Below are 22,394 nucleotides of genomic sequence, written 5' to 3'. Positions count from 1 at the left end.
ACGTCGCTGGGACCCCAAAACCAGCGCCGTGTCACAGCTGGGAACGCTGCGCATGAGAGCCCAGCTCTGCTCCGGCAGTGCCACCTGCTGGGGACACGTCCCCCTGCACAGCCGGGGACCCCGCTCGAGGTGAGGGACCCCGCACACCCTCCCCATGTCACCCCCATGCCGAGAGGGGCCAGCAGCCCAGCAGACACTCACCGTCCTTATTGCTGGTGACCGGGATGTTGTGGACGGTGCGGAGCTTGAAGCAGGATCCCGTCAGCACCTGCAGCTCCACCGAGCTCAGCACGAAGGCCTGGAGGTCTGGGGCAGGAGAGGGGCTTCAGAGGGACGCAGCCGCCACCGGCCCCGGGGACCAGACAAGCTGGAATCCCATGCGGCCGATCCATGGCAGCACCCTAGGGGGAAGGAGCCCCAAGGGGGCCTCGGCAGCCCGAGACTTACCCTTTTTCTGCAGTTTCTGAATGGCCTCCCTCCACTCAGACCTCTCGTAGTCGGAGGACAGCAGGAATAGGTAGCTCTGGAAGAAAGAGGGCGATGCTGCGGGGCTGAGACTTGTCCCTCCCCAGCCAGCACAGCCCCGGCCCCTCCAGCCCCCCTCACCTTCCCGTTGCGGTTGTGGATGCGGAAGGGAATGGCGGGCGAGTTGAGGAGCAGCCAGAACTCGTTCTCAAACATCTTCTTCTTGAGGCGCTCGATGGCACGGCTCTGCCCCTTGTTGGCTTTCTGCAGGCAGGGAGAGGACACGGGGACTGGGTGAAGCAGACGAGATGTCTCCGGCACCCCCAGCACCCCTGGGTGCTATCTGCCCATCCCCAACCCCACCGGGGTGGGTCTGGCAACCCATGGACACCCCACACCCTTCCCAGCCCTTCTCACCTCCTTCTGCACCTCGCTCTTGATGGCCGAGATCTTCATCTTCATGTCCTCCAGCTCGTGGTCGGGGATGACGTGCACCTGCGGGCAGTGCTCCGACTCCTCCGGCGAGGGGAACACCAGGTCGGCCAGGGGCACGTACCACTTGCAGTCGTACTGCTGGTGCTTCCTGCGGCCGAGGCGCGGGTGCTGAGCATCCTCAGCATCCTCCCAGCCCTCCCAGTCCCCCGTCCCCCCACCCCGTGCCCCTTCCCGCTGGAGGACAGGGCCCCCAGCGCCCTCCTTACCCCACCGCCGTCTTCTTCAGCTTGGCGCAGAGCAGCACGTCGGTGAAGAGGAAGACGTGCCGCAGCTTCCGCGAGCCCTCCGACAGCTCCACCAGGAAGCCGTCCTTGATGAGCTGCCGGGTCTGGGGGGAGGAGGGCTGGCGTGAGAGCGGGCACAGAGCAAGGGCCAGCACCCCGTGGGGCCTGGATGTCCCTGTCCCTCTCCACGCACCCAGAACTGTGTTGAGGACCCCCCCCCTCCACCTCCTGGCCGAGCACCGTGGAGCTCCTCGGGGTGGAGGCACCACCGGGGGCTTGCAGAGGGCTCTGCCACCACCCCGCGCCACCCTGCCCGCCTCACCTCCCCCTTGGGGGTGGTGACCGCTGTCCTCCGGGGGTCGATGTCCTCATTGATGCTGGAGAGGAAGTTCTGCGAGATGCGGAGGGCGTCCTGCAGCAGCGGGTAGTCGGGGTGGTCGGCTGGAGTGTGCTTGAGGAGGTCCTGGATGGGGTGGGCACGGGTGAGCGACCCGAGGGTGCCACCCACCCCACAGCACCCACATTGGGTTGCCCCCCATGGTGCTCCCCGGGCTGTGGGTGCCCAGCAGCAGCAGGGCATGGCTGATCTAGCATGAGGGAGGGTCTGCCTGGGGACACAGCCGTCACCAGCCACCTGTCCCTATAGCCCCTCGGTGTCCCCATCCCGCCCCGGGGTCGGCATCACACTCACGTGCAGGACGAGGGTGCTCCGGGTGACGCGGTCAATGGGTTTGTACAGCAGCGCTGCGGGAGACACGAGGGGTCAGCCAGCACCGACCGCGGGGTCTCAGCCCCTCATCCCCACCCCAGAGCCAGCACAGCACCCACAGAGGTGGGAACAGGTCCCTGCTGGCTCCCCCAGTCCCTGCTGGCTCCCGGTGAGAGACCCCCGGTGGCCCCGCACCCCGCCGTGACGTGGTGGTGGGGCAGAAGAGCCGCTTGGCACCGCCAGCAGCCCGGAGCTTTTTCAGTTTCCCTTTTTGCTCCACTCTGGGTCCTGTGCAGCTCCCACCGCAGCCCTGCTCTCACTGACCCCATAAGATGCTCCGGGGCTCCCTTCATCCCAACAGCCAGACCTTCCTCCTCCTCCTCCTCCTCCTCCCCACCCCCTCGCATGGGGTGTGCACGCGGTGCCGGGTCCCAGCGCCCCTCGCATGTCTCTCTGGGCTATTTATACCCAGACCGAGGCATCTGGATTTTCCCGACGATTCGGACCACTTCCCCAAACTGCAGGGCCCCGGCGGGGACGGGCTGCAGGCGGGAGGGGAAGAGGGAAACACACCGACCCCAAGCCGTGGTATGAGTCACGGAGGGGCTCCGGTCCCGTTCCCAAGGAGCTCGAAGGAGGGCGCTGCCTCGTAGCCCCGCGTTGCGAGGGCAGGACCCCTGCATTGGGGCAAGACGGGGTCTGGACACGGGGCTGGTCCCCACGCCTCGGTGGCAGCACAGAAAGCCGGAGCCCCTGCGGCACCCGGCGAGAGCTCCGGGAGGGAAGGGAGGCTCAGGGCATCCTCCCACCCCGCACGCAGAGAGGATGGAGCCTCCCGCTGCCATCGCTACAGGTACATGCAAAGCACTTGGGAGCCCGCTGCATCCCCAGGAGGGGCTGATCCTCCATCCCCATCCCCATCAGCGTGGTCCCCCGGGGGCGGGCAGCGCAGGATGACAACAGGCAGGGAGGCAGGAGCTCCTCCATCCCCACGGAGAAGGGCGTTGCAGCCCCGAGCTGCTCGCAGCCTGCGGCGAGCAAGCAGGGACCCCTCCCCATCGGCACCCCGGCGCAGAGCCCCCTCGAGCGGGGCTCCCCCATCGCCGCCACCAGCACGAGCCCCAGCCCCGCGGGCCCAGCGAGCGCGTGGCCACGCGTGCCCGAGCCAAGGCGGCTCGATGGAGCCGGGAACAAAGACGCACCCAACTTCAGGCTGCGGAGCACGATGCCGCCTCCAGCCAGCGAGGACAGCGGCCGGCACCCCCACGGCAGGTGAAACCCCCCCAGCCACATCCCCACCGCACCCCCAGCCCCTCACCGTAGGTGCAGTTACAGCACAGGCGGACGATAACGAGGATTTCCATGGCAGCCCCGTCTCCGCGCAGCCATCCCTGCCTCCCCTCGGCAGCTCAGCCCGGCTGCGCCGCGGCATCGGCCCTCAGCACGGCTCCCAGCGAGGGAGGAGGGGGTGGGCAGGGGGTGGGGGGCTGCTGCACGCCCCCAGCATCCTCACGAGGGGCGTCCCCCCCCCGCCAGCACCAGCACCAGCACCGCGCACGGGAACACAAAAGGGCTCCGCTCCGAGAGCCGCTCGGTAATGCACCCGCAGACAAAAGGCTGCAGCCCCCTCCCCACGCCCGCCCCGCGCATGCCGTACCCTCCATGGTGACGGACGTGTGGCTCTCCTTCGAGTCCTTGGGGCCCTTCACCTTCAGCTCCTAGGGAGGAAAAGGCCCGTCAGGGAGGGCCAAGGGGGCTGAGGGCTGGGGCAGGTCGTTGCTCAAGGTTGGGGGGCTCCGCACCCGCCATGCACCCAGACATCCCCCCCCCACCAAGCCTCAGCCTGGCCATGTGCGGGTGCTGGGGCTGTGGTTGCACCCCACAGAGCAGCCCCCGTGGGTCACTCAGGTCCCCCCGGAGCAGCACTGCAGCGCTGGTCCCGCTGAGGGACCCCAAGCAGGGGCCAAATCCTGAAGGATTCAGCACAACGCCGAGGCCACGACCACCCCGGCACAGCTGCAGATGGCTCTGCCCCACGGACGGTCCCCAAAAGTCCCTCGGGCAGGGGAAGCCCCTCTGTGGAGTGCACGTGGTTGACTTGGCCACGAGGACGATGTCCCCTGCCCCACCCCGTGGCACATGCTCAGACCCCACGGCGCAGACCCGGCCCCGCTCACCTCCGAGATCTTCTGGAACTGGTAATTGCTCTGGCTGCACTTCTCAGCTGTCTCCAGGGCGATTTTGTAGTTATCCACAAAGGCCTTGTACACCCCGAGCTGGCTGGCCTGCGGGTGGGGGGGGGGGGGGTCAGCCAGGTGCCCCTGGGGCCCCCTGCACCCCCAGAGGCTAGGCAGGAGCCACGGGGCCAAAACTTGCCGCGGGCTGCCCCTCGAGCCGGAGGGGAGCAGAGCAGAGCCCCGGGGAAGGCGCGTACCAGCTTCTGGAAGAGGTGGCCCATGGTGATGTTGCTGTCCCACTGCTGCACCTTCGGGCACAGGCTGTCGTAGAACTCCTTGTGGATCTCGTAGATATCCTGGATCTTGTAGAAAATGGTCTCGATCTGCTGGAGGGTGAGGACGGGCTGCGACGTGGTGGCCGTGGCCTTCAGCGGCTTCATGGGCTGCCGGGCGAGGAGAAGGGAGAGCGTCTGAGACCGGGGCGCGGAGCGGGAACGGCCCCAGGGGGCTCCTGCAGCCCACCGAGGGGGACGGCTCTGGGACGACCCCAGGCCCCCCTGCACGAGGGGCTGTCGCTGCGTGTCGATGCTCCTTCACCCCTGGGACTTCCCCGTCTGCATCAGCAGCGACCCTCGCGTTGTGCAACAACGTCCTGACCGCGAGGGCCGGCGTGTCCGCGGGAGGAAGCGGGGCTGGAAATACTTCTGTGCCGGGCAGGCTGGCGGGGGGGGTGGGCGGGGGCTGCCCCGGCAGAAGGGACCCCATCCACCCGTCCTGGGGGACCTCCCCCCGGCGGTGCTCACCAAGAGGAGTGCCTCCAGCTGGTTGATGTAGATCTCCTCGCTGGCCAGGAAGCCGGAGAGCACCAGCTTCCGCATCTCCAGCCCTTTGCCGGTGTCTCGCTCGCCCTGTGCGACACAGCAAGGAGCCCGGCTCAGTCCCACCGGCGCGGGACGGAGCCCCCACACCCCACCAGCCCCGCCGTCCCTGCACGGACACACGGCCCTGCCACCACAGGGACGCCACGGCGAGGGCCAAGCACGTGCCGTCGGGGCGGCACGGCCAGGCTGGAGCCAGCTGGGGAGCTGGGGCGGCACCGGTGGCGCTGCTCTCCCCGCTCCTTGCTGGCCCGGAGCCCGGCGCCGCGGGCAGCGCTCCAAGGCGGCATGGCACGGCACGGCACAGCTCTCCCCGGGCAGAGTCCAGAGGCACCCCTTGGAATCACGCCCAGCGGCGCCATGTGAGCCGGCACCACCCTTTTCTCCGCCTGGGGCTTCCTCTGGGAAAGCGCCACCCCACGCGGTCACCGCCGGCCCCTACGCGGTGGCAGCAGGACAGGTCTGGTGTTGGGAGGGTGTGGGGGGGGTTTGGGAGCTGCACCCACCCAGAAACTGCTCCTTGGCATGCCAGAAGCCTCCGCTCTGCTTGGTGGGACGCACGTCCCATCCCTGACATCGGCACGGCCCTGAACACCGCTCCCAGGTCCTGGACTACCTTGAACGCCCGCCGTGCCCAGAGTCCCAGCCCAGCACTAAAAACCACGCTCAGGACCTGGGCTTTGCCACCGAGAGCAGCACCAGGCAGAGCCACAGCTCTGCAGCACCGAGATCCTCGTCTCCTGCCTTAACCCATCTGGCACAGCCCCTTTTGGAGAGGATCACAACTCCCACCTCGTTGCTCCGGGCAATTTGGGACGGTTCAGACACCACCAGGTCCTGTCTGCCCCCATCCCGCACTGCCTGCGGAGACCCCTGTGCCATCAGCCAGCTCTGCTGACCCCAAATATCGCGCCGGGGGTCCGGCAGCAGCAGCCACGCATGGGTGCAATGGGCGGCACAAGCACCCCCCCCCGGATGGGAGCACAGCCAGGAAGTGCACGCTGTCTCTGGGACCAGCATCGCCCGTCCTGCCCCGCTCGGTCCCAATCCTCGGCTGCCACGAGCCCGGTGCCCCCCCTCAAAGCTGCAACTTTAAGGCCAGGCTGCGGTGAGCAGCAGGGGGGGGGGGGTGCCCAGGGAGTCCGCTCGGTGCTGGCGGGCTCGCTGCCACCGATTAGTCACGGGCTCTTCCTGCTTCCCCAGAGGCTGGGCCCTGCGTGAGAGCTGGGGAGATAAGGGGCCCGTCCGCGCCGGGGACCCGCAGCACCCCCGGGGACGGTGCCAGCCTGACCCCATGGCCCCGAGGGGCAAGGAGCCCACCCTCCAGCAGGGTCCAGCCACCCTGTGTCAGAAACTTCGAGGAGAGGAGGGATGGAGACCTCCCCCAGCCCCGTGCCAGTCCCCACAGGGCACCCAAGCAAGGTGGGCGAGAGAAGACACAGGGCTGTGGCCGGCCGGGGGCGCAGCCCCGGGGTCCAGCAGGGCTGGGGGCACTTTAGGGGGGTCTGCCTGGGGCTGCGTGGTCAGTCAGCGGCACAGAGTGGTCCAGCTTCTTCCCGGGCATCCCAGCTCTGCCAACGCAGCATCCCACCCCAGCAGGCATGCGCAAGCACTGGCTGAGCCCTTGGCACCCTCTCCCCTCCCCACCGCTGCCCCAGGAAACCTCACACCCAAACCCCAAGACCTGGGCCGGCAGCGGCGAGGTGCCCGTCTCCGTCCCCACCCTGTCCGGCGCCAGAGCGGGGGTGCCCCACGGGTGCCCACCTTCTCGCTGGCCGAGAACGGAGACCCGGGGCTGGTGGGGGTTCCCGGCTCAGAGTCATCTTCATCCTCCAGGACTTTATCCAGGTACCCTATGGCCTCCTCTTCCTCCTCCATGGCCTGCCGGGCACCGCTGGGGGTGCACGGGGACCCCGCAAGGCTACAGCTGGGAAAGCTTACGCAGCCGAGCCAGCCCGGCCTGACTCAGCCCTGGACGCCGGCCACAGCCTCTGGATGAAAGGAGCCATTATGGGATCCCCGGTGCTCCCGCCTGCCCCGGCTCAGGCCGTCGGCCCCTTTGCGAGGCGCTCCCCAGGCAGCGGCACGGCCACGCGAGCGTGACCGCGGCGTCGGTGAGGACGGTGGGACCGCCGGAGCTGGGGGGGGGGCCGAGGGGGTGCCCGGCTCTGCCCACCAGGCCAACGCTTCCCCCGGGGGGGCTGCCGGCGGTGGAGGGCCGCTGCCCGCCGTGCCGCGCTGCTCGCAGCCAGCCCCGCCGCTCCGCCCTGCGCTCTCGCTACAGGAAATGCACGTCGCGGCGCTGGAGGTGGGGCTGCTCCTCGCTCTGGTCAAGGCTGGGGCGCAGCAGCCCGCCGCCCGCTTTTTTTGGAGTTACATGGTGCTGGGCGGCGGGGGAAGGCGTTGAGCCGGGGGCACCCCATGGAGAGGGGTCCCCCACCCGCATCGCTGCCTCCATCCCGACCCCCCCGTGGCCTCCCCGGGCTCGCCAGGCAGAGCCACGAGCGATGGGAGAGCGCCCATCCTGCCTGGGGTCCCCACGGTGCCCCCCATGCAAGGAGGGAGCTGGACCACGGGGTCTTCCATCGCCTCAAAGGGCAGCAGCAAGGATCAGGTCCCATAAGGGCACCTGGACCCCCAACCTCAGCCCTCCCAGGAAAAGGGTCCTGGACCCCTTCCTGCTCCAGAGGGAACCTCGGCAGGGAAATGCTGCTGACGCACGGTGCTTCCCGGAGCACCCGCACTGCATCCAGCGGGGACCAGCACCCGGCTGCTGCCCAACGGCTCTGTGGGGCCTCACAGGCGCTGCCAGATGGGGCAAGCAGAGGCTGGAGATGTGGACATCTGCACGAGCTAACGCAAGAGCCGTTTCAGCTGTTTTCCCCCTCTCTTCAGCAGCAAAAGGGGAACCAGCAGCTGCTCAGTCCCTACAAGCTGCTCAGGCTCCCTGCTCCTCTCAAAACCCGTAACAAACCCCACGCTGCAGCTCAGGCTTTGCACGTTTTTGGTAGGACACAGACACCGGATGACCAGAGCAGCTGTCAGCACCAAACCCAGCAACACCCAAGCCGAGGCTGGGCCACCACCCTGCGCTGTGACCACAGCCCCCGCCAGGATGCTCACGGTTGTGGGTGGGACGGGCTGGTCCCCACGCAGGGCTGGGGGGGCTCCAGGTTCAGCCTTAGGAGCACACAAGACGAGACACCCTGCCCCAATCCTGCCAGCCCCCAGGCTGGAGACGCCACCTTTGGCACCAGGAGGACAACAGGGGATGCAGACACCTCTGCAGGCGGGCTGAGCCAGGCGCCCCGTGCCACCCAGGCACCAGCTGACACGCGTGTGCCCACCACGAGGCTGGGGGTACGCCAAGATTTCAGGTGCCGGCACCCAAAGGGCACTCCCCTGAGCTCTAGCCCAAGCAGCTGCAGATAAAGAGATCAGAGGCAGAGCCGGTGCTGAGCTCTAAAGCTCCCAATCCTGTTAGTGCCGGGCCAGCACTGAGCTAAGACGGCCACTTGAGACGGCGTCACCACCTGCGTCCCCCAGGGCCACCCACCACCCCGCTGCCACCCCCCCCCCGGGACCACCCTGCCAGGGGACGAGACCCAATTGCAAGCAGGGTGCCGGGGCAGGGGCTGGCTCGATCCCCCGCTGCGGGACCAGGGGACCGTGCCCGGGGTCACGGCAGCTCGGTGCGGGGTGGTGGGACGCACAGGAGGGCCCCGCGGGACCCCCGTGGGGCTGGGCGCCGAGGATGCTGCGCAGCACCCTGGGGGAGGAAGCCACACCTCTGCGCTCCTCCGCCTCAACATCCGGGTTAAGGCCTTAACTCCTTCCACGGCAAAAACCTCCACATTTTCCACGCCGCCTCCTCCCGTGCCCCCGCCATGCTGCAGAACCCCCCACCCCAGTTCAGGCTCTCCCCAGAGCAGCCCCTGTGCTGGGGAGCAGAGGCACCCAGTGGCAGCAGCCCCCAGGTCCCCAGTACAGCACGGCACCCCCTGGGCTTTTGGGAAACCTTGATTCTGGAAAAAAAAAATTTAAAAAATCACATTTTCCGCGTTTAGTTTCCTGCTCCGAAGCTCTCCAAGCTCCCCTCCTTGGGAAGAGGATGGATAAAACCCTGTTGGCTCGGCGAGGATGCTGGGGTAAGAGCCCAAGGAGTTAAATCTAAGTTTCCCTGCAAAGAGGAGGGGACGGACAGGGTGTCCCTCTGCAGGGTGTCCCCAGGTGCCGCTAGATGGAGCCGGCAGCGCGGCTGTGCCTTGTCCCCAGGCTCCCCAGCCCGAGGGGCAGGGGACAAGGGGGGTCCCAGCACCTCCTGGCTGGGCTCCAGCACCCAGAGCCTGCTGTCCGGGGCAGGGACACCAACATGTCCCATGGATGGGCGCAGCCCCGTCCCAAACAGCATCCGGACAAGGAACCGGGTTCAGGAAGCAGAGGGGACATCCACCGAGGTCACAGCACCACCAGACCATCGCCAACACCGCAGACCCCTCCCAGCTGGGCACCCCCAGCCCTGAATTTCGCAGCCCCCGGCGCCCAGCCCACCTACCCCGGTGCCGAGGCCATCAGTGGGTGTGGGCGAGACGCCGTCGCCGCTGTCCTGGCCCCGGGCGCTGAGCTGGGGGGACATGGTGGGCGACTCGTCGATGTAGGGCATGGTTTCCGAGCCCTCCGGCAGCGCCTTGGGCTCCTCGTTGCCCTCGGCGTCGTAGTCGTCTGCACCATAGTTGAAATCTGCCAGAGGAAGAGAAGACGGGGGGTGAGCATCCAGGAGATGCTGCCTACCAGTGGGGCAGGGGGGGACAGGGACACCAGGGGAACCCTGCCACCATGCCAGTGGTGGCTGTGCACCAACCTGTAATTACCAGGGGACTAACGAGCCCGTTTCCAACACACGGAGCCACGCGGGGACACACACACACACACCCGCCGGCTTTCCACCTGCCCGCGGGGCAGGCAGGGCACAGCGCGGGCACCCTTCCCTGCCTCTGCATAATTCATGGTGCCGGGAAGCCGCAGGCCTCATCTGCGCGGGGGCAGCTGCTCCTCCAGACACCCCGGCCCCTCGCCAGCGGCTCAATGCCCTCCTCGCCGGCCCCGGGGGGGGGGGCGATGGAGCCGGGCTGGCAGTCGCCATCCTCCCTGTCCCCTGCCCGGAGCAGTGCCAGGCCCATGGGGGCAGCAAGGGGACATATCGCCGCCCCACCTGGAAGAAGGGGATGGTGGCAGACGTGGTGGCAAGGCCAACGTGCCACAAACCACGCTGAGGTGGCACAAGGGGGTCTGCTGCGAGGGGGCCGCCACCACAGCAGGCCAGAGGAGTCCCCGCGCTGCCCCGCAGCCCCGGGTGCGGCCATTTTGGGGGCCCGGAGCCCTCGGCACGGCGTGGGGAAGAAAATGGGGAGCCGGGAGCAGCCGAGCGGGGGCTGGGGGGGGGCGCGGGGCCTGCGGCGGGGCCGGGGGCGCAGCGGGGGCCGGGGGGGGCTCCTAACCTGTTCCCATGGAAACGGCGGCAGCTCGGCGGCGGGGAGAGGCGGCTGCAGCAGCCCCGAGATGCTGACAAAGGCGAGGGGGAAGGGAGCCCGGCTGCGGCACAGGCGGCCGCGGGGTGCAGCTGGCACCCCACACACGGCCCCCCAGCCCCAGCGGACCCCAACCAGGCCCCAAGATGTCCCCTTGTGTCCTGCCCGGGTGTCCCTGCAGCCAAGACCCCCGCACAAATGGGATGTGTGACCTGCAGCCGGCCCAGAACTGTGCTGCCGACGCTTCACCCCGCCGAGGAGTCCCCTGCTCCCAGCGGTGTTGCTCATCGCATTAATATTGCACTCGGCTTAACGTTTTAAGTGGATAAATCTGTAAATCAAGGAGTGCTGCGAAGCTGGGAGCCGTGCAGGTGCCAGCAGGGTGTCGGGAACCTCTCCTGCACCCCCGGGGGCAGGATGGAGGAGAGCCCCAGCACGGCCCAGGTGTGTCCCGCTCTGCCGGGACAGCCCAGCTGCTCTCAGAGCTCTCCTCGTTAGCAGTTAGCACCTAACGAGCATCCCCCTGAGGCCTGTCACCAACACCCTGCTGGGGCAGGTGCCCTTGCCATGGTGGGCAAAGCTGAAGGTTGCCCCCCCAAAAAAAGATTCAGAGCATGGATGGGGAAACCCCAAGCTCTTGTTGACCAGGCCCAAGCTCCTCATCTCCAGGCTGATGTGCAGCCCAGAACCCGAGCCCCTGCCATCCACCCCATCCACTCCAGCATCCACCGACAGCGACATGGGGACAACCGAGGCCACGCCAGACCTGCCAAAGCCACCGCCTCCACACAGCCCCCATGCCAGGGACGGGGCTGGCAGCCAGCAGCGGCCAGGGGAGCCCACGCTGAGCCCAGCACCGGCACTGGAGGGGACCTGGCCGCCTCCCCGCCCCATTGCCAGGCTTGGGAGCAGCTCGGGTAACGAGGAACAGCTTTAATGAGGCGGCTGGGGACCTTGCCACCTGCCAGAGGTGACACTGGCAACGGCGCAAGGGGAGGAGGTGGTGTCGATGGCACGGAGGCACAGAAGGGAAGGGACCAGCAGGAACAACCCAGCTCTCAAGCCCCCATCGCTCCTCCCCAGCCTGAGCAGGTTCACACCGTGCAGCCCCGTGCCCACCCAGGGGCACACGTCCCCATGGCTCTGGCCCCAGCTGTGCCGCCTCCTGGCACGACCCTGCTGGCTGAGCCACAGCCATGTGTCATTGACCAGGCTCTCACGCAGGGAGGCCGGGCAGAGGTCTCCCCCACATCACAGCTCTAACACGCTGCGGGGAGGGACCAGCGCATCTCCAAGGCCTCCTCGTGCTGTGCCCACGCCTTGTCCTGCAAGCGGGGACCACTCTGACCTCCTCAAGGCCTCTGGAGCAAAGCCTCCGGTCCCCACGGAGCAGGAGCAGCTCCATCACCGCTCTCCCTCCGAGGGCAGGCAGACACACGCCAGGATGCGCCGCAGGCAGAGACCCGCAGGGAAGTGCCATCGCTTGGCACACAGACCTGTGCCCGATGCCACCAAGGGAGGGACACCCTGCTCATGCCCGGGGGACACAGAGGGTCCATCCCCTGCACCTCCCTGCCTGCAGGGCCCAGCAAGCCCAAATCTCGCTGCCTCTCTCCTCCCCCCGCAGCTGCATTGCCCCTGCAGCCTGTTCTTGTGCCCATGCCAAACCCAAAGCTATTTTTGCTCCAGGCACCCGGGTTTTCGCAGCAGTGGAAACCCTCCTGCTCCACCCAAGGCATGGGGACAGAGGAGCAGAGGGAGCCTGGCCCAGAGGAGCCACCTTCGGAGCCCTGCACCCAAAGCAGCCCCTGGCCCAGGCTCCCCCCGCAGCGCTGCAGACCCCAGCCCCACGCGCACCGAGGGATGCCGGCACTAACGGGGCTCCTGTGGGCTGGCTCACAGCCCTAGAGCGCAGCAGGACCAGGAACACCTCCCCAAAAAGAAAAATCACATTTCAGCTCTGCCACCCAAGCCAATGCCAGCGAGATGATGCTCGAGAGGGAGCGCAGCCAAGGGCGGCCACCAGCTCCTCCCCAGCGCGGGCAGGTGACAGCACTGTCACCGCGGCACAGGGTGGCATTTTCTTCGCTTTCCCAGCTGGGCACACACTGCTTCCAGGGCTCTGCACACCTCAACGCTCGCCCGCCTCATTTCCACAGGAGAAGTTCAGCATCCCCACGGGGAGGGGGGGAGCAGATTTTGCTATTCCCAGCCTGCGAGCTTTGGGAAAACGCCACGTTTTTACTGGGGCTGGGTGAAAATTCACCATGACAACAGGGATGCGTGAGCTGGCCTCAGACCTGCCTCCACGGGCCTCGACACAAACAGCATCTCCTCCGCACCCCACGCTGCCTCCTCCCCAACCACCGCAGCATCTCGGGGGGCTCACGAGCCTGGCACGGTGCGGGCACCGCTCCCAAGTGCCCCCGTCCCCCAGGCACGAAGGTCCCCGGAGCTGGGTGCCCAGGAGGGCGGCGTGGCCAGGCACCGTGGGCTCTGCAGGGAGGCAGCTGCTGGGAAAAAGGAGCGTGCGGAGGCTGGGTCTGGATGCAGCCTCCGGGCTCCAGCCTGGCTGTCCCCACAGGCTGGCACAGCACGGTGTCCCCGGCTGCGAGTGTCTGCTTTAGGGGATTTAGGATGGAAAACTCTGGGGGGGCTCAGCCCCACGCATCACACACACACCCCTGACCGACCCCCGCTCCGGGTTCGTGGGCACAGCAGATTCCAAACTCAGGAAGGGAGCCGTGCCCCCCTCCTGCACATCCCCATCCCCGTTCCCCACACAAACCTGCCCCACAAGTGCCGGGCTCCATGCCCAGCCGCTTCCCGGCAAACACCCCAATGGGAATTCACACCCTGAAAGCCGCCCACGGGTGCGCCCAGGCAGCTCAGTGCGCCCCAAAACAAACAGCAAGGACCCTGTGACCGAGACCCCACCTCCTACCCGTGCCCCAGGCTCCCTCGGATGCTGCCAAGCCAGCCAGCCTGCGCCAGGTGCCCCGGGACCGGCACCATGGGGGGCTCGATCTTCCTGCACCACGTCGCAGCTGCCCATCCACGGGACTAGGAGGGATTCGCACCCCCAGCGCTGCTGCAGCCCCCCCCAGCTGCCAGCCCTCGGGTCCCAGCACCATGGGACCGCTTTTCCACAGCGCCCTCAGCACCGTGCCTGCTAAAATCACTGCTGGGGGAGAGGAGAAGTCCCGAGGCCACAGAAGGACGGGGACAGAGCCAGCAGCCCCCCCGTCCCCAAGCACTCCGTGGGGTCCCCAAGCACCCTGTGGGCAGAACGAGCTGTCACTCCGCTCCGGCACCCATGCGCCCCGCCACACCAGTGCCACCGCCACCCAGCCCACCCGTGCAGCCCCTCGCAGCGGGCACAGGTCCCCCGCACCGACCCCGGTGAGCGCCGCCATGGCGTGCGGGATGCTCGGGGAGGGGGGAACGCGGCCCCCGCCAGCATCACCTGCCCCCTGCCCGCCTCGGGCTCCGCATCGCCGGCGCAGCACCCGTCCCCAGTGCCACGCAGTGTCGCCCAACAGGTAGGGGGGGGACCCGCCGCCCCGAGCCCTCCCGGCCCCCCCCGCCCAGGGCACGTACTGCTGTAGAGGGTGTCGATCCAGGAGAGCCGCGGCAGGCCGCGGTGGCTCAGCGGCTCCATGCTCGGCGCTCAGCTCCGCCAGCCGGCTCTCATCGCACAACAAAGGCGGCGAGGGCGGGAGGCGGGGGGCCGCAGGCCCAGGCGGGGGCTGGCTGGGAGAAGGGGGCACACGGCCGCCTGCCCGGCAGCACCGCGGCTCTTCTGCCAGGGGCACCCAAGGAAGGAGGTGCTGGCTGGCAATGGCAGCGCGTCCCGCCTCCCGCCTCTGCCTCGCCGGGGGGAGCCGAGCCCAGCGTCCCCCGCACGCAGCCACGCCGGCCCCCCGCGGTGCCTGGGGACAGGGAGGTGGGGACGGTGGCAGCATGGGCACCGGGGTGTGTGGGGGTCCCCAGGCTGCCCTGGTGGCACTGGGGGGCAAGGGGGCACCCAGCTGTGCCACTGGCACTCCTACCGCCCCCTCCCTGACCTCATTCTCATCCCCTCCCTATGCCCTAGGGATGCCCACGCTGTGCCCCTACCCGGCGAAACCTCGCCAGCTGCTGCTGCGGGATGCAAAGCACGCAGACCCCTCCCGGTGCCACTCCCCAGGAGGAGCCAGCACCCGGGGAGCCCCCCTGTGCCCCCCATAAAGGGCTCGGCTCTGGGGCAAGCAGGGGTTAAACTGCCCTCCCCATCTGCTTGTAGCCAAAGGAAATAATATTAAGTGCCAGAGTCATCAACCCCGATACGTCAGGAGCCAGCCAAGCGTTCAGGCTGCCCCCTCCTGCCCGTGCCCACACCGCTGCCCCCCCCACCCCGAGCAGGGGGTGCGGGCAGCACCCTGAGCCGCTGCCCTCGGCCGCATCCTGCCCTGCTCGGGGATGGGCTTGGACCTGGCGCCAGGGCCAGATGGGAGCCGTGCGGGAGGGCTGATGTGCAGGAGGGATGATGCTCCACCGGCACGCGGGGAAGGCAGAGCACCGGGGCGTGAAGTGCCAGGACACGGGGGGCACCGGCAGCCACCATGCCTGGAAAACCCAGGGGGGGTTGGGGGGGACACTGCCCCCAGGGATGCTGCAGCCCTCAGAGGCGGCCGATGCATTTTGGGGGAGCGCAGCTTGGCACTGCCACCAGCACCCGGTGCCGCCTGGGCGCAGCCCTGCTTCCCCAGAGGGCCGTATCCAGCCCAAGGGCCTGATTGAGCCCTGGCACGGCCCCCCCCTGCCTGCAGCCCCCCCGGCCGTGAGTCAGCACACACTGAGTCAGGGCAGGAGGTGCTGCCGTCCCCCACCCCTCGCACCCCACTCCTGGGCACCTCGGGGATCCCCAGCTCAGGATGCGACCGGGCTCCAACGCTCCCCTTGTCCCCGAGCCATCAGCACACGCGGTGCCGAGGGGTGGCCATGGGGTGACAGCCCCCAGACAGCACACCCCACGCAGGGCACAGCGGGTGCGTTCACCACTCTCCTGTCTCTGCCAGCCCCCATTTGCACCAGCCCCAGCTCTGGCTCACCCCCAGCCTCCCAGCCCAGCCCCCGTGCCCTGGCGGCACCCTCAGAGCCCACGCAGCAAGAGCCAGCGCCAGGGCTGGGGACGGAGGAGGAGGAGGAGGAGGAGGAAGAGGAGGAGGAGGAGGAAGAGGTGGCAGCAGCTGCTCGGGCTGCAGCAGGGAGCATGCATGCAGCCAAACCAGGGCCCGGCTGCACGGAGAGGCCAGGAAGGCGCCGGCGGTGGGGCTGAGCGCATGCATCCACCGCTCGCGGCAGGAAACCGAGCGCAGGAGCAGCAGCGCCGGCCCGGGGCCCTCTGCAGCGGCTGCAGCACCAGCACGGCCCCTGCAGCTGCAGAGCAGAAGGGGGGCAGGCAGCTCTCAGCCCCCCCGGCACGGCGGGGTGTCTGTGCTCGGTGAATCAGCCCGTCAGCTGGAGGGCGAGGGAAGCCCCTGCCTCCCCGAGCAGCTCTGGGAGGGCCAAGAGAATCTCCCCTGAAGTGGGGACACCCTGGTGTCCCCTGCGATGAGCCAGCGGTGTCACCAGCAAGCATCGCAGCCCAGAGATGCTCAGGGAGGAAGGCAAGGGCACAGCACAGCTCTGCTGTCAGGGCAGGAGCTGCTTGGAGGCCACGTGGAATCATCCCATGGATTTGGGGTGAAGGAAACCCCCCTGCATGCACCACGCACCCAACGCAGAGCCGTCCCCATGCCGCTGCCGATGGCTGCACACAGCAAACCCAGGCCCTTTGCACAGCCTGGAGCAGAGGGCAGCACCAAAGCCCTCTGCTTTATTCTGGCCACTCTCTTTCCGTCCTCTTTTCACCTTTGCAAGCAAACAAACAACAACACAACCCTGCTCGGCAGCTCCAGCCCGCAGGGCACATCAGCACCTGGCTCCCAGCAGAGGTGCTGCGTGGACGCTCAGCACCCAGGGCAGGCGGTGGCACAGCCACTGAGCACCACGTACTCCAACACCCCGACTGCCCCTGCCCACGGCTCCAGCCACAACGCATCTCTCGGAACCGGGAGCGTCCTCACGGAGAGAGCCGAGGCACGGGGGCGGCCGGATCCCCACCACCACCCTCCGACCTCGTGCAGCCCGCCGGGTGGCTCGCTGCTCGCCTGGCATCTGCTGCGCCACGGCCGGGCAGCCCACGCGCTGCTATTTCTGGGCTCTTGTGCAAGAGGCTCCTCCGGCTGCAGGCTGCAGCTGCACAGCCCGGGGGTGCTGGCTGGGAGATGGGCATCCCGGGCAGCATCGCACCCTGCTCCGAGCGGGGAATCAATGGGGACGTCCCCCAGCCCCTAACCGAGGAGCACGGTGCCGAGGGGAGCGCAGGGCAGCTGCCTGCAGCCTCCAGGAGCCTGTGAGGTGCTCGCGCAGCCCGTGTCGGGACAAGGTTGCCGCAAGGCTGGCAACGCACCACCGAGCCCCGTGGGGAGCAGCGGCTTGGGAGGCAGCAAAACACCACCAGTGAGTCCATGGGGACGGCCCTGGGAAGCTGCTGCTGGCGGAGGATGGCATCTCCTGAGCAAATGGCACTCCCACGGCTCCTGCAGAGCCCGTTCCCTCAGCCTGACATGGGATTTTTCCTGCTCCAGGCAGGCAGGAACAGGCAAACCCCACGAGTGTCACCGTGGCGGTGCAGAGACCTGCTGGCACCATGCTCCCACAGCCACGTGTCCTCATGCCGCCAGCTCATGCCCTCCTCTGACACAATTTCCTGGCAGGGAGAGGGAAAACAGCACCGGGCACGGGGAACACCCAGCCAAAACCAGGGCGAGCGGGGCTGGAAGAGCCCCAGCACCATCCCTGGGGGGGGCCAGGAAGGAGAAGGAAGAGGTGGTGGGTAGCAGGATCCAGATTAAAACCGCCCAGGAAGAAATCACCCATCCTGAGCACAAAGGTCTCCCCATGTGCCAGACCTCGCCGCGATCCCTGAACTTTGCAGCTGCGCCTTATCGCCAGGCAGATCTGCAGGCAGCCTCCCTCTCTGCTCAGCCCTGGGGGCCAAGCTCGGCTCCTGAACCAAATCCAAGGGAGCCGTCCCTGCTGCTCATCTGCATATGCAAATCACCCTGCTTAGCAAACACTGATAAAGAGAGGAGGGATGGAGAAGCCAAGTCTATTTTGAGATGCCTCTTGGAGGGGAGGCAGGGAAGTGTGTGCGCTCCCTTACGGCAGCGCCTCGTGCCGCGGCTCCTGGGGATGCTCTCAGCAACCTCTGCAGGAGGAACCTGGTGGTGCTGTGAAATTGGGGGAAATGCTCCCTTGTGCCTGGATGGACGCACATTTCAGCCCTTGGCTAATCCAGGCTCCCTTTTCCAACCCAAGGGAATATATCCCTGCCACCAGGGGGAAGGGGGGTTCCTCCATTCCCTTCTCCGGCTGGGCAGGATGAAGGGGAAGCTCACCAACAAAGAGCGCGCCGCACAAAAGTGTCTTTCCAGCCAAAAAAAAAAAGAAAAATAACAAAACAAATTTCACGGCTGTGGTAGGACTTACAATGCAAATGTATTCAGGCCCCGCAGGGCACTTCTGGCTGCAGCCAGCACCTAACGAGGGCTTCGTGTGGCAGGAGGACCTGGGGCTGACGGAGCCCGGCACGGGTCGAGCCCTGCAGCGGGCACCCGGGATGCTCGGGGCTGTGGGAGCTCAGCATCGCCGCTCAGCACCAGGAGCAGGCACCCCCTGGAAAGCCCCCCGGGACCCCCAGCTCCAGGGCCATGCCCAGCCCACAGGGCTCTTTTAGCTCCTGTACAAGCCCTCTGCTACGTGGCTGGCACGGGGAAGTCGCTCCCCAAACCAGTGCTCACCGCCTGGTTTTTGAATGGGAACTGTTGTGCCCCAAGGCTTTTGGGGCACCGGGTTCACCTCATGAACTTGTGCATGTATTTATGCTTTTCAGGGAGTGCGGCTCGGCTTCTTGGAGAAACACCACGTCCTGCACCTCCCGGAGCACCGCGGGGCCCCTGAGCAGATGGGGACAGTTCAAAGGTCCCAGCCAAGGCTCGCACTCGCATACACACACACACACACACACACACGCAGGCGTTTTGTTCCCTCCTAAGCAGTTAAAATTAAACACTGCAGCTCTGCATGTCCTTCCTGCACCAGAAGAGGAACTTGCAGTACGTTCAGAGCCAAACAAGTGCTTTTCCAGCAGTGGGAAAACACTATAAAGTTAAAAAAAAATAATAAAAAAAAAAAGCTAAGGACACGGATGTTGCAGCCAGGCTCTCAGGGACAGCAGCTGCCACCCACGCACCTTCGGCTTCAGCACTGGCCCCGAGGTCCCCTCCTGGCTCCAAGGGAGAGGAAACGGGTGCACAGAGAAGGCAGCAGTGTGACAACGAAACACTTTTTCCTTCACCTGTTGCACGCCACCAGCTGCCCCAGACAGAAAGAGATGCGCCGAGACAAACCTTGGACTCGGCTCACTATTTCCCGTTCCCCTTCTCATTGAGGCTTTTGGGGTTTTTACAAGAAAGAACGGCCCGAGGGCGATCAGGACAGAACCGAGCCTACCCCTCAGCACCTCGGCGCCACACTCAGTGCCATGGGCACCCTGCAAGCTGTCCCCGCTTCACATTCCCAAGGCACCAGCAGACACCGCCAGCATTTCGGCCCAGACCCGCACCTCCGCAGGCAGTGCCCACAGACAGAAGCACCCCTGCCTTGGCAGCCTCCCCGTGCACCCAACGCATCCTCGGCTGCGAGGCCAGCTGCGTGCCCGGCTGCAGGGACAGGTGACGGCAGAGACGAAGGGAAGTTCATCCCTCTCTGTGCTCCGTGCTAGCCATCTGCTCGCTGACACTCAGATTTTGTCGGTCCTGAGAGAGCTGGCGAGGCATTATCTCAGACGCCAGGATCACGTATCTTGCTGTCACAGGCACTCCTCTCACGCAATAGCTGCAAACGGAGGCATCTCGCAGATATCCTCCCCTTAAATCAGATTAATCACTAGCTACTTAAAGGAAACCACTGTGTTTCCCTGGTAATTCCCATAAAGACAATACCCAGCGCTCCTGCCCCTGCTGTCCGGGTAGCGCCGCGTTGTGTTACAGGGAGCTCAGCTGGCAGCATGCCCACCGACCAACAACGCGGGGCTGCACACACCGAAGGAGAGCACCGACAAGCCCAAAACTTCATGAAAACATTGAGGGAAGGACCCCCAGGCAGACCAACACTCGCTGAGTTACAAACCACGATCAGGAATTTGTAGCTATAGCTGAAAAATAAAGAGAAGTGAGAAAAAAACTGGAGCGCTAAATGAGCCACGCGTAACCAGAAAGGGGGATCCAGTCAACGACCGCATGCGTTTTATTGCATGCTCAAATTCTGCTTTTAAATGTCAGCGCCAGCAGGACAAGCTGGCTCTCCTATAAGGCACAAGAGACGGACGTGCTGATGCCAAGGAAACACTCAGGGCAAGCCTGGGAAGAGCCCAACCCCATCACTGTCACTGTCACCGTCACCTGGTGGCCACGCAGCCCCCGGCTTGGCCAGCCCGCTGGTCCTGCACGCTCAGCAAAGCCTCCCATGGGGCTGGTGGCAATCGGACGAGGGCACACAGTGGGACCGCGGCCCCTTTTGGGGGATGAGGAGGAGAGGAAGCCAAATGTAACCACAGCAGACACAGCCTTGGGTTTCAAGGTGCTGCCAGAAAGCCCCCCTGGTGGCAGCGAAGGTTTTAACCCAGCACCCCTGGGGCTGGAAGACCCCTCTGAGTCACGATGCCCTGGGTTTCTTACCCCACGCTCCAGGGAAGCCCCTTTACCAACACACATCTTCCAGAGGCCCAAGCGCAGCATTGCACAATCCTCAGCGTGGGGAACCATTCAGGAGCATGCCCGAGACACAAACACAGCACGGGACGTGAGCGTAAACCCAAAGGCACTGCCACACGGGCACTTGGCCGCTCCGACTGCTCCTACCCCTCGGCCACCACCAAGCAGAGCTCCAAAAATGTCAGAGCATCGCCGCTGGTGGGGCTGGCTGGGAGCTGCGTGGAGGTGACGTGCCTGGCCCCACTGCAGGGCTGGGACCCGGCTCCCACCCCGGCTGTCCCCACGGGTCGCTGACCGGAGCTGGGGAGAGACAGAAATGCAGTGAGGAGCGAGCCCAGCACGGCATGGAGACACGACACCGTCCTTTGGACGTGTCACCTACAGACAGCTGAGGAAGGCGAAACGGAAGCTGAGCTGCTCTCCACCCCTGTAGACTAATGCGATAAATATAAATTAAACTAAGTATTAAGCACAGTTTGATGCTGGAGTGTTTGCTTGTGCTTAAACCACCGCTACGCAGCTTTCTTACAAACCAACCCCAAACAATCGAGCAAGAACCAAACTAATTCAAGGCAGCTGCAGAATTAGCTTCGCGAGAAGTGCCATCCCCTAGCTGTCAGGACGGTGTTTGAGCCGGGATTAAAGCACACGGGATGATGCAATAACAACTTCCAGGCCGCTGGAAGTAGGACAGCGTGACAGGCGACAGCGCTGGCTGTGCTGGCGGTGCCATGAAGCAGCCAGCAGCTCGCCAAAGGACGTTGTCCTCAGCGTGCCCGGACACCTCGGTGCCCCGGCGTGCTCCTGTTTTAGCAGCTCCAGGACTTCCCCGGGGTGATTGCAGGGTGTCACCCAGCAGAGGCGTCCCTGTGAACCAGGTCACACCTGGAGGAAGTGACTTTTGTGCGGTGTCCCAGCCCCAGGGGCAGCTCCCGAGCCGGTGGCACATCCCCAAGGGCCGGCTGCACCCTCCCTCCTCACGTGCCCAAGGACGGCGCCTTGGCACGGGGCACCCCTGGAAGTGGGACAGGGAGAGAGGGACAGGGACAGCACGGGGGCTCGAGGTGACATTGACTGATGGAATGAGGGCTCGGGGTGGCCTCGGCTGCGTGACAGCGTGGGGTGCCCTTGGGCGCGTGACGGGGCTGTTGTAGGGAGACCACCAAACCTTTGGCCGTGCCGCCACACGGAGCGTGCCGGCCACACACAGGGGGCTCAGGACGGGGTCTGGGGGCGCGCTCCCTCACGGCACCCCTCGCACACGTCCCCGGGGGCCGAGGAGACACCGAGCTTGGTGCGGCCGCTCCTAACACCACGGGGCACCCCGACGGCACACCGGGGCCTCTCCGCGCCCCCCTTCCGCGGCTCGCCCCCAGCCCCCCGGGGGCGCTGCCGGTGCCGGTAGCGGTACCCGCAGCCGTGCCGCGGCACCCACCTGCCGAGGACGCGTCCTCCGCCCCGGAGCTGCCGTCGCTGCCTCCCTCCGGGGAGCTGCCGCGGGGGGCGGCGGCCTGGGGGCGGCGGCGCGGGGCGGGGGCGGCGGCGGCGGTGCCGGGGGGGCGCGGGGGGGCGCGGGCGAGCGCCGCCTCCAGGTAGAGCACCTTGAAGCGCTCCTCGGCCAGCGCCCGCTGCAGGCGGCGCAGGTGCCGGCGGCACCGCTCCAGCTCCCGCTCCATCGCCCGCACCGAGCCCAGCTCCATGCGCGGCGCCGGTTCCCCCGGGAACTCCTCCTGCCAGTGCCGGGCGAAGTCTGCCCGAGCAGCCGCCGCCGCCTCCTCGTTGCCCGCCGCCATCCCCGGCCGGCCCCGGGTTTCCCCGCTCCGCCGCCGCCGTCAGCCTTCTTCACCTCCTCCTCCTCCTCCTCCTCCTCCTCCGCCTTCCGCCCCCCGCCGCCGCCGCGGGGCCTGACGTCGGCTCCCGGCCGGCCCCTCCGGCCCGCCCCCGGCCTCAGCACGGCCCCGACGGGGCGGGGAGCAGCGCTGCCACCGCCCCCGGCACGGCCCGGCACGGCCCGGTGCGGTTACCGGCAGCCGGAGCGCCCGGGACCCACCGCAG

General features: G+C 66.9%; 1 protein-coding gene across 3 annotated transcripts in view; it reads right to left on the bottom strand.

Moving 5' to 3' along the window:
• The window catches only part of ABR (ABR activator of RhoGEF and GTPase), a 35,240-nt gene extending 13,067 nt beyond the window's left edge, over nucleotides 1-22,173 (bottom strand). The window contains exons 1-13 of one of the 3 annotated variants that reach the window (XM_066979745.1): nucleotides 21,775-22,173; nucleotides 9,504-9,688; nucleotides 4,874-4,978; nucleotides 4,328-4,513; nucleotides 4,071-4,178; nucleotides 3,551-3,611; nucleotides 1,876-1,928; nucleotides 1,507-1,647; nucleotides 1,167-1,288; nucleotides 883-1,048; nucleotides 607-729; nucleotides 448-523; nucleotides 202-306 (exon numbers count right to left, since the gene is read on the bottom strand). In XM_066979745.1, the coding sequence (XP_066835846.1) occupies nucleotides 202-306; nucleotides 448-523; nucleotides 607-729; nucleotides 883-1,048; nucleotides 1,167-1,288; nucleotides 1,507-1,647; nucleotides 1,876-1,928; nucleotides 3,551-3,611; nucleotides 4,071-4,178; nucleotides 4,328-4,513; nucleotides 4,874-4,978; nucleotides 9,504-9,688; nucleotides 21,775-22,132 (1,789 nt within the window). In that variant the 5' untranslated portion in view covers nucleotides 22,133-22,173. Of the gene's footprint in view, nucleotides 1-201; nucleotides 307-447; nucleotides 524-606; nucleotides 730-882; nucleotides 1,049-1,166; nucleotides 1,289-1,506; nucleotides 1,648-1,875; nucleotides 1,929-3,550; nucleotides 3,612-4,070; nucleotides 4,179-4,327; nucleotides 4,514-4,873; nucleotides 4,979-6,712; nucleotides 7,235-9,503; nucleotides 9,689-14,076; nucleotides 14,305-21,774 lie in introns of those variants that run through there. The other 2 variants (XM_066979746.1, XM_066979747.1) reach the window with 2 other exon arrangements.
• Between the last annotated feature and the right edge of the window lie 221 nt (nucleotides 22,174-22,394).

Source organism: Anser cygnoides, chromosome 18 (assembly GCF_040182565.1).
Source record: "Anser cygnoides isolate HZ-2024a breed goose chromosome 18, Taihu_goose_T2T_genome, whole genome shotgun sequence".
Lineage (NCBI taxonomy): Eukaryota > Metazoa > Chordata > Aves > Anseriformes > Anatidae > Anser > Anser cygnoides.
This window is presented reverse-complemented; position numbering and strand designations above follow the sequence as displayed.